Source organism: Geotrypetes seraphini, chromosome 3, assembly GCF_902459505.1.
Source record: "Geotrypetes seraphini chromosome 3, aGeoSer1.1, whole genome shotgun sequence".
Lineage (NCBI taxonomy): Eukaryota > Metazoa > Chordata > Amphibia > Gymnophiona > Dermophiidae > Geotrypetes > Geotrypetes seraphini.
In genome coordinates this window covers 227,412,416-227,423,296 of record NC_047086.1, presented here as the reverse complement: position 1 = coordinate 227,423,296, position 10,881 = coordinate 227,412,416, and the positions used below count along the sequence as shown (strand labels likewise).

Below are 10,881 nucleotides of genomic sequence, written 5' to 3'. Positions count from 1 at the left end.
CTACAATGAATATGCGTGAGACTTATTTGCATGCATTGCCTCCATTGTTTGCAAAAAGATATCATGCATATTCATTGGGAAGATCCTGAGAACCCAGCTGTGGTGTTGCCCTTGAGGACCAAGGTTGTCCTAGAGATTGCAGAAATGTCAGTATTAACAGTTTTGAGTAGACTGTGATCCCTCACTTAAACTGATGTTTACAGTTAAGAGTTTGTGATACCTTACCTTTGAGTAGGTCACACTCCCTTGTTCAGAAGATGAAACTTGGTGCGCAGGACCCTTTTAATAATCATGTGATAGTGTTAAGCCATGCTTCGTCAAAACTGGTTGGTCAATAGCAAGACTGCAGGAACACTTTAGAAATCCTGGGATAATGACTAAGTCATGATCCTTCAAAACAGACATTCTATACAAGAGTCATTTAATGAGCCTGAAATAGTAAGTAGGTCATGCTCCCTCAGAACTTTAGGCTGCTTGGGCAAGAAAAGAGTGAGATCTTTCTGATAATATTGTATGCTGGCCTCACAAAGCAACTTCCTTCATATTTCATTCTTTAATAAATTAAAAATATTTTCCCTCCCATTCCTCAGAGGACACATTTCTTTCCTAAATGGGTAGCCAGGCTTGCCAGAAACAAAAGCAAAGGAAAAAAACAACACAAAAAAATATAAACTATGAAGAAAAGAATGCTTTCTCTCTCATACACTCTCTCTCATAAAACAACATATTATCTTAGTCTATAATTCCACAACAAACTTCACTTAAAAGAAACACATTTGATAAGATGCTTTCAGAATTATTTTTTTTTCACTTTGATATTTTTTTGTAAACTTTTTAAAAAGTCTGTCCAGTTCTCTCCATTCTTCCCTTCCATCCCAGGAAGGTTGTTTAGTGGTATTTCTCTTATTTTAGTGGTAAGTTTGCAGTCCTCTTACTTTTGTTGGGTTATGATTGATCCCTTTCGGGGCAGAGAGAGAGGGGGACTCAGAAGAAAGAGTAGCGACTTTGGGGAGGAGGATGTAGTTCTTTTCCCAGCTGACTTGGGAGGATTTTTTTTACAATGGAATTTTCATTCTTTTTGCTTTTCTACTTATTGCACAGTGCACATTTTTATTTTACTTTTTTTCTTAGAAAACTTGACATTTGTTCTTTTATTATCATTTTTAAATGATTTTCTTTCCAGGTTTTGGTTGGGCAAAGGTATATGTGGTGATGTTGGGAAAGATAGGTTTGACTGAAGGAAGCTGATGCAGAATTTTAAGAACACCCACATCGATCAACCACCATGCCTGGAATTTTCCCATAAATAATTTGCTGTTTATCATTGAAATAGAGCATATTAATAGGGGACATCTTTGTGGGGGTGCAGCAGGGTCCAGCAGACCCCCTTGGATTAGCCTGCTGCACCAGATGAGTATGAGGGTACTTTTGCATGAACATATACTCGCACTGGCCTGAACAGTAGTTGGCTTTGTATCTCTTGGGTGCAATAATCCAGTCCCAGCCAAAGGCCTCAAAATCTACGGTGAGTGGGTAGCGGCAGCAGCGGGACTCAGTGGAGTGCTCATCACAATCGAGGCCCAGGTTCCTCCTTGAACGCTTGTTGTTCTCCATGACACGTAACTCCATGAACGGGTGCTGCAGCAAGGTAAAGCCAGAAAATAGGTCATTAAGGAAGGTACAGAAACAGATATCTATATATGAGAGAATTTTGGTGTCAGTATTCATGATAAACACAACTGGAAACAAATCCACATTTTGTGTTAGTGACCCTGGAAGCCAAACAAATCTAATCCCACTAATCCAAAATCAATGTGGGAGTAACTGATCTGGGATAGATCACATCATTTTAGTCTATAAATAAGAAGTGACTATGCAGGCAATTCTCCTTTGGAAAAATCAGGTGTAACCTATTGTAAGAGTTTACTTTTATCTGAAAGTCAGGGTTTTTAGACTGCTGCAGCATTCAAAGTAGAAAACACTGAGACTAGTGGAAAAGGGAGGGTAGCATTGGTAGGTAAGAATTTAATGGGTCAGATTTTGTCATAGTTAACTGGGTTAATCTGGAAAGAAGGAATGTAACGTGTTTAAATTGTTGTGATATATTGGCTGCCATCACATGCAGGTAAGTGGACAGATTTGAGGACGTTTCACATAACTATGAAAGGGTAAGTAATACTAATTGGTGATTTCAATATACTGGATGTTGATTGGGGCATCTTTGTAGTGTTGCCTACAAGTAGGGTGATCCTGGATTCTTGAGTAAATTGTTCCAATTATTATTGGTAATGGAACCCACATGGATGGATCCATAGTGGACTTACTTGTACTCCCCTTAGAAGTTTGAGCGGTATAAAAAATTTTTTTTAATAAACTTGATAATATTGCTTATGAATGGGGAGAGTGATTCTGATGTTATGGAGGGTATCAAGTGATCAGTGGATGTTGTGGTTTAATGTTAAAACATGCATAGAGAAAGTTAATTCAAAAGATTATGCACGTCAAAAAAGAAAAACCTGTCAAGATGGAGGAATACTTCAAGGAGGAGTTAGCTGGATGGGAATAGCTGGAGGGAGTAGAAAAGCAGTAGGCAAAACTGAAAGCTATTTTAATAGTAACAAACGTGCTCTGGTTTTCATAAGAAGTTACTGGAAAGATGAGGAAAAAGAGGTTAGCCTTCACAAACTACAAAAGATTGTAGAACAAGGAAGACAGACAACAATATCTGGAAAAGCTAAGAGAAGCTGGTAGGAAAGCAAAGATGCAAATGGAAGAAACAAATAGCCAGTAGAGTAAAATTATAAAACAGGCATATTTTTAGGTGTTAGTGATAAGAGGTAATGTGAAAATGGTACTATAAGACTCAAGGGTAGAGGAGAGGAAAATGTAGAAAGCTGGTAAGGATAAAGTGGACTTGCTTAAATATTTCTGTCAATGTTCACAGATGAAGGGCTGAGAATAGGAACACAGAGACAAATAGAAATGGAAGAGAGAGAGGTCTGGAATGATTTTCAAAACAAAGTGATTATGAGAAGCAGGCTACACTAAAGGTAGACAAAGGGTTCGGATGGAATACACCAAGGGTATTGGATGAACTTAGGGGAAGATTCTCTAATGTTCGTAGTAAAATCTGACGGGCCACTATCACACCCACTAATGTAATGATTTTAAAAAAAGGCAATTCATTCTAAAAAAAACATGTATGCAAATGAGGTTCGCGAAGGGTTGCTAAATTTGCATGTGCCAATCACTGGCAATTGCGATCGGTACATGTGCAGAATACACCCAACAAATAATATTTTTTTTTTAAACCCAAATCGAAGCTCGGCAGGAGGGATGCCCACTCCCTCCCACTGCTACTGTCAAGCAACCCCCCCCCCAGCAACAGGAGGGATGCCCACTTGCACTTGACGCTGCTGTCAAAGCAATCCACCTGACACACACATCTCCAGCAGTGGGAGGAATGCCTACTCCCTCACACCCCATTGGAGGGGCCTTAAGCAGCCTGGGCCAATCAAAGCCTTAGGTCCCTCCCTGGCGCAGCTAGGATGCACAGGGTAGGGGAAGGCCTGCCATATTAAAGAGGCAGGCCTGCTGGCTGGAGGGAGTAGGCATCCCTCCAGCTGGCCTTCGTGAACAAGATAGTGGTGGGGGGTCATCAGTGGCATGACGGCGGCAGCAGCAGGAGGGAGTGAGTATCCTTCCTGCTGTTGGGGGAGGTACTCATATGTATCAGGGGGATTGTTTAATGGTGGTGGCGGGAGGGAGTGGGCATCCCTCCTGCTGCTGGGGGAGGGGGGTGTTGTTTGATAGCAGCAGGGGAAGGAGAGGGCAGCCCTCCTGCTGGCGGGATCCCTCTTGCCTTGGGGGGGAGTGTTGGGTAGGTTGCTTGGCGGTGGTTGGAGTGCGTATCCCTTCTGCCGGGGTGGTGCCAGGGGGGTTGCTTTGTGGCGGTGGGAGGGAGTGGGCATCCCTCCTGCCAAGGGTGTCAGGGAGAAGGGGCAAAATTTTCTGGCAGGTCTGTGCTTTCAAGCCTTTCCTGTCAATACCTGAGCCAGTCAGCACTCAGGCACTGACTGGAAAGTAAGGCTATGACAGCTCAGTCCTGCTGGAAAATTTTGCCCACAAATGTAGGACAGTGAAGTTAGGGAATCACTCAGTGATAATGGAAAATCACCCAGAGTACTTATTTAAATATTAATAACCTCATAATACATTTGCATTGCAGTTGGAGTCTGCCAGGAAGCACGGAAAAGACCACAGTGATCCCTTTTGAGAATTGGTCGGTATAATATTTCTACTCTAAACCAGCTAGAACCAGTTTAGCGAATATTGTTAAAGGCACAGGGGGGGGGAATTGAGAATCTTCCCCTTAGAGAAGTTCTGGTAGCTCTGCTGTCTTATCTTTTCAGTGCTTCATTAGAATCTGGAGTGGTCCCAGAGGACTGGAGAAAGGCATATCTGGTCCCTTTTCCCAAAGCAGAAGAGGGTGTTGGGAATTAGCTGGTTAGTCTGACCTCTGTGATGAGTGGTTTCTGGAATCCAATAGATTGCAGGACCAAAGACAGCATAGTTTTATTAGATGTAGGCTTTGTCAGATGTATTTGATTGAGTGGATAGACAGGAATCCTGACGAGAGTTAAGGAAAGACAAGGAAAGCAGAAACCAGAGACTGGGTCCAACACAATTGATCAGACAACAAAGGCAGAAAAAAAAAATTTGTTTAAGACATAAGCAGCTATATGTTAACTGGCTTAACAAGAACCAGATATTCAAAGCCAGAGCCCATACAGGTCCTGGCTTTGAATTTCCTGGAATAACACCATTAGCAGTGAGCAAAACACTCACCATCCGACAACTGAATATTGACCTCATCATCTGTATTAGCTGTATCTAAAGTTTAGTAAATCAATACTAAATTAAAGGTTACCAAAACTGAAACTTGGCGGCCATTTGCAAACCTACCACAAATCTTGATAGGTAAATTATTTTATGGTTGCTAGTAACCTCAGAATTTCTGTTACAGTATTGCTGAACATCACTGATCAAATGACCAAAGATAAACCAAGTGCTAAAATGCCTGTATATACAGTAATCAGGGCCAGATTAAATGGTAGGTCCAATAGGCACGTGCCTTGGGCCTGCCAGTGTGGTGCTTTTGAGCCATTTATAGGGGAGGGCAAAAAGAGCAGCCTCCCTGGACTCAGAGCTAGCGCTATGGGGGTGCAAACAAGGCAGCTGCCCTGGGCCCAAGGCTCTGGGGGGCTTCCGTGGGCTGGCATATCCTCCCCCTTTTAAGTGTGTACAGGTCTCTGACGTTGCCTTAACCTCTGCTCGCATCCATTTTTGTTGCAGGGGTATGTGAGCTGTAGCAGTGACTCTGAAACATGGCTTCCTTCCATACTTTCCTTATGCCGCGGTCCACCTAGGCTTAAAGCGGAAGTTGCGTTATAAGGGGCAGATCGCAGCACATGGAAAGTGTGGAGGGAGGCCGCAGGCTGCGTTTCAGGGTCACTGCTGCAACTGACATTCGCCTGCAACAAAAATGGATGCGAGTGGAGGTGAAGAAGGAGGAGGAGGATGTGTCAGGCCATTTTTAAGTAGAATGGGGGGTGGGTTTCAAAGACATGCTAGACTGGGGGTAGGGAGTGAAAAGGAAGAACTTGAGCCAGAAACAGAGGGTACTAGAGAGAGAGATGGTGGGCAATGTTGTGGAGGGAGAGAAAAGGAGAGTAGATGGATGTGGGGTGCTGTGAAGGAAAGGGGAATGAGATACTTGAAGGGAAGTCAGTTGGAAAGAGAAAGGCAGAGATGGTGGACCTAGTAGTAGTGTAGAGGGATGGAGATATATAGAATAGGAGGATAGGATGGTTGGAAAGGGAGAGATGGCATGGGAAGGGAGTTGAGAAGAGAAAGGGAGAGAATTGGACTTGTGGATGGAAGGAGAGTAAGGGGGGAGGGAGAAATGTTAGATCTAGGGGTGGAAAGGAAAGAGATGCAGCATCTTTTTTTCCTCTCTCACTCCCACCTATTGTTCATCATCAAGGTGGAAGAGAAGAACAGAAAAGAGAGGGAGAGATGTGTTGGACCATAGGGAGTGAAGATGAACCCATAGGAGGGAAGAGAGGTGGGATAAGAAGATTTTAGGGGAAGGAGAGAAAGGGATAGGGAGATATAGCCTGATGAGAGAGGGAGGGTGATTCTGGAAATGGTGAACCATATGAAAGAGGTCAGAAAGCAGATAAGATGAAAAACAGCACAGTGGTAGAAATGTGGTAATGGGGAGTAGATAGAAGGAAATAGGAAGCTGGGAAAGGAGTGAGATGGGAAATTGGAGAACTACAGAATAAGAGGAGGTGGAAAATTGATAAGTAGCTGAAAATTTAAAAAGAAGGTGAGATTTAAGTGTACAGAGGCAGTAAAGAAAAAAGGAGGAAAGCTGAAAGGACAAAATGGGTAGATGGGGTATCAAATTTTCTCCCCACCTGAATGCAAAATATAAATACTTGAACTGGTGGGGATCCCCAAGCCCTGCCAACTAAAAGATTTTCTCCTCCAGTCTAGCAACCAGAAATCTCCAAGCTTTGCAGCTAGTGGCCATATCCTCAAGCCAGGGGGTGGGGAGGCAGCAGCAGCAGCTCTGAAATACGGTACTGTTGCAAGCTGCAGAACAGAAAGTTATGGTCTCTGGACCTGAGGAACTGGTCATCAGCTGGTGAGGCTTGGGGATTCCAACCAGCTACAGCAAGGAAGATGTTCATTTTGAGGGGGTCTATGCTCAAAGTGAGAAGCCTAACCCCATTTCATGGTTATGCCACTAAATGTGTTTAGTACAAAATGAAGGTCGGTTTTTAATTTGTGATCCATTGTTCTGTATTTGGTGAAGGTTTGTCTGTTGTTGTGTGTGTGTGACGAAGTAATTTAAAATTGTTTTTTACATATATTGTAGTAATGGTGGGTAGGGAAATTGGTAGAGGGGCCCCTTCCATTATTTCTGCCCTGGGCCCCAGCATGTCTAAAACTGGCTCTGCCTGGGTCCCATGGCTCCAGGGGTCCCCACAGTCCAGGCATTTCTTCCCCTAGTTGGCCCATGTTTTCTTTTTCAGACGGGCCCCGGCATCGATGGCAACCGTTCTCTTGAAAGTGGCTGCTTGACCCAAAGCTTCCCCTCTGATACAGTTTCCTGTTTCCGACTGGGCGGCTCCTATCAAAGGGGAAGCTTTGGGCCGAGCAGCCACTTGCAAGAAAACGGCTGCTATCGATACTGGGGCCTGTCTGTAAAAAAACACATCAATTTTGAAACGGAAAGGTGACTGCGAAGGTGAGGGGAAGGGAGGTAGATGGGTCAACTAGGGGAAGAGGTTAAGTGGTGCTTGAGGTTTATTATCTTGAGCCATCAGGAGTGTGTGGGAAAGCAGCAGCAAACAGTGAGGGGTCAGAATAACTCATTGGAATTGGGGTGGAGAGAGAGAAGAGGGCCAGATAGTGATAGAATTGGGGTAGAGAGAGAGAGAAGCGGGCAGATGATGGAAGTGGGGTGAAGGGAGAGAGAGCATGGGGCAGATGTTGGATGTCAGTTGAGAGGAGGGAGCAGATGCTGAATGGAAGTGGAGAAAGAAAACACATACTGGATGGAAGGAGGGGATAAAAAAGGGCATTTGCTGGATGGGTGGAAGAGGATAGAGTTGGTGAGATACTGGAGGGGTGAAGGAAAGGCATGCTGTGGGTAGACAGTGGAAAGAGGGAAACTGAGGACTGAATAGTAAGAAAAAATTTAATTCAGACAGAGGCAGAAAATAAAGGATGACCAGGGAGGAAACAGAGAGATACCAGAGCATAGGGGGAAGGACACAGAGATATCAGATCTGAGTGGAGGAAATGAGAAGAGAGAGATGCTAAAAACCACACGGGGAGGGAAGGAGAAAGATGCCAGACCAGTGGGGAAGGAGCATGAGGAGAGATGGAAGGGGAAGGTAGACAGTTTCTGGAAGGGGCAGACTGGCAAGATGATGAGGAAAGCAGAAACCAGATGACAAAGGTAGAAAAAAAATTATATTTTATTGCTTTAGGATAAAATAGTATTGTAGCTGTGTTGATAAATGTTTATAAATAGAAAATGGAAATATGGTGATCCTTTTATTGGACTAATTTTAATATATTTCTGACTAACTTTCAGAGACCAAATTCTCTTTCCTCAGCTCAGGACAGGATTCTATAACAGCAGTATACTTTACTGACCTGAGGAAAGATGCTTTGACCTCTGAAAGCTAATTTAAAAATGTATTGGTCCAATAAAATATTTTATTTTCCATTTTTTGTTTTATTTTTATTGTTAATTTGTAAGAACATAAGAAGTTGCCTCCGCTGGGGCAGACCAGAGGTCCATCTTGCCCAGCAGTCCGCACCCGCGGCGGCTCATGAGGCCTAATTACCTGAATAGTACCCCTGACTAACTTTGTAACTGCCTCTAATCCTATCCCTATAACCTACCTCTACTCCTATCTATACCCCTCAATCCCTTTGTCCTCCAGGTACCTATCCAAACCTTCTTTGAAGCCCTGTAGCGTGCTCCTGCTTATCACATCCTCCGGCAGCGCGTTCCATGTATCCACCACCCTCTGGGTGAAAAAGAACTTCCTGGCGTTTGTTCTAAACCTTCCCCCTTTCAATTTCTCTGAGTGTCTTGTACTTGTGGTTCCCCATAATTTAAAAAATCTGTCCCTGTCTACACTTTCTATGCCCTTCATGATCTTGAAGGTTTCTATCATGTCTCCCCTAAGTCTCTGCTTTTCCAGGGAGAAAAGCCCCAGCTTCTTCAATCTGTCAGTATATGAGAGGTCTTCCATACCCTTTATTGTAAAGAGATTTGTTATTTATCTGTTTTCAAATTTACATCTGCTATCTTTATATTTTGTACAGTATTAGAGGATATGCACTGCTGTTTCTGTGGTGTTGCATTGTATGTAGAGCCTGGCTACGGTTCAGTTTTTGTATACATATTTCTATCCCCCCCCTTTCAAAAGAGCGGAAGAAACATAGAAACATAATAGCAGATAAAGGCCAAATAGTCCATCCAGTCTGCCCATTGGCAGTAACCATTATCTCTTCCTCTAACAGATCCCACATGCCTATCCCACACTTTCTTGAATTCAGACAATCTCTGTCTCCACCATCTCCTCTGGGAGACCATTCCACACATCCACCACCCTATCTGTAAAAAAGTATTTCCTTAGATTACTCCTGAGCCTATCACCTCTCAACTTTATCTTATGACCTCTCATTCCAGAGCTTCCATTCAAATGAAAGAGATTTGACTCATGCACATTTATGCCATATAGGTATTTATGTCTCTATCATATCTCTACTTTACTGCCTTTCCTCCAAAGTATACAGATTGAGATCTTTAAGTCTGTCCCCATTCACCTTATGATGAAGACCACGCACCATTTTAGTAGCCTTCCTCTGGACCAACGCCTTTATTTTTATATCTTTTTGAAGGTGCAGTCTCCAGAATTACAATATTCTAAATGAGGTCTCATCAGGGACAACAATAGGTTGGTACTATATAGCCACAAATGGAGGAAAAGATCTCAGATAAACCACTAAGGGAACACGTAAGTATTCTCCCTTTAAATTCGTGGCTGTAGGTTTCTTTCATCGATCTAAAAACCTCCAATATATTTTTTAATTTTTTTATTATGCATTACTTATTAAACTATCTCACAAAATACTAAAAAAGTGTACTACTTATCTTTGGCTGAGAACAGGTAAAGTGCTTGAGTGCTCCAGTCAAAAAGTGCAGATAGCTAGAAAAAATGGCACATAAATAGTTATTAAAGTGCTCAGTGTGTATCCAAATAGCACCATGAAGTTAAAGTGCAAAAATTACTTATCTGCAATATTGAAGCAATAAAGTGCTGTAGTTAAAGTGCTGTGTAATAGAACAGAGATATTGCACTTAAATTATATTGCACTACCCCGTCTCAGATTCTTAAAATCTATAAGCTTTAGCTCTCTTAGCTCTCATTAGCATAAAACTAGAAGGCATAATTTGAAGTTACAGGGAGGAGGACTTAGGAGCAATGTTAGGAAATTCTTCTTCATGGAGAGGGTGGTAGATGCCTGGAATGCCCTCCCGAAGGAAGTCGTGGAGAGGAAAATAGTAATGGAATTCAAAAAAGCGTGGGATAAAAATAGAGGATGTAAATTAAAGAACTAAGGCCGGTATTGGACAGACCTGCATGGACTATGTTCCATATATAGTGATTTGGTGTAGGATGGGCTGGGGTGTGCATCAATGTGAACTCCACTAATATGGAACATGAGGATGTTACTGGCCAGACTTTACGGCAGATATCCTGCAAACAACGGGTTGGTTAGGCTGAGTGAGCTTGGACAGCAACTTCAGCATTTGGAACCTAGGGACAATACCAGACTTTACAGTCTATGGCCCAGAAATATCAAAGACAAGACAAGTTCATCTAATCATGTATTTTTTAATGGGTATAACTTATGGGTAGACTGGATGGACCGTTTAGGTCTTTATCTGTCATCATTTACTATGTTATATAAGACACTTCCAGCATGCACCAGCGTCCTCGAGAGCATCAACACCATCAAAGTGCTCTAAGCATCAGCACACTGAGGCATGCTGTCCTTTACTGGTTCTGTCTCCTCAAAGGCGTGTCTCATCATTGAGGTCACCGACACCTAAGAACATAAGCAATGCCTCTGCTGGGTCAGACCTGAGGTCCATCTTGCCCAGCAGTCCGCTCACGCGGCGGCCCAACAGGTCCAGGACCTGAGCAGTAATCCTCTATTTATACCCTTCTATTCCCTTTTCCAGCAGGAAAATGTCCAATCCTCTCTTAAATCCCAGTA

The 10,881-nt window shown here is 43.0% G+C and overlaps 1 protein-coding gene across 1 annotated transcript in view; it reads right to left on the bottom strand.

Moving 5' to 3' along the window:
• Positions 1-249: 249 nt before the first annotated feature.
• GDF11 (growth differentiation factor 11) overlaps positions 250-10,881 on the bottom strand; it is a 329,403-nt gene continuing 318,771 nt past the window's right edge. The window contains exon 3 of the mRNA XM_033939173.1: positions 250-1,638. Within this exon, the coding sequence (XP_033795064.1) occupies positions 1,258-1,638 (381 nt within the window). The 3' untranslated portion in view covers positions 250-1,257. The remainder of the gene's footprint in view (positions 1,639-10,881) is intronic.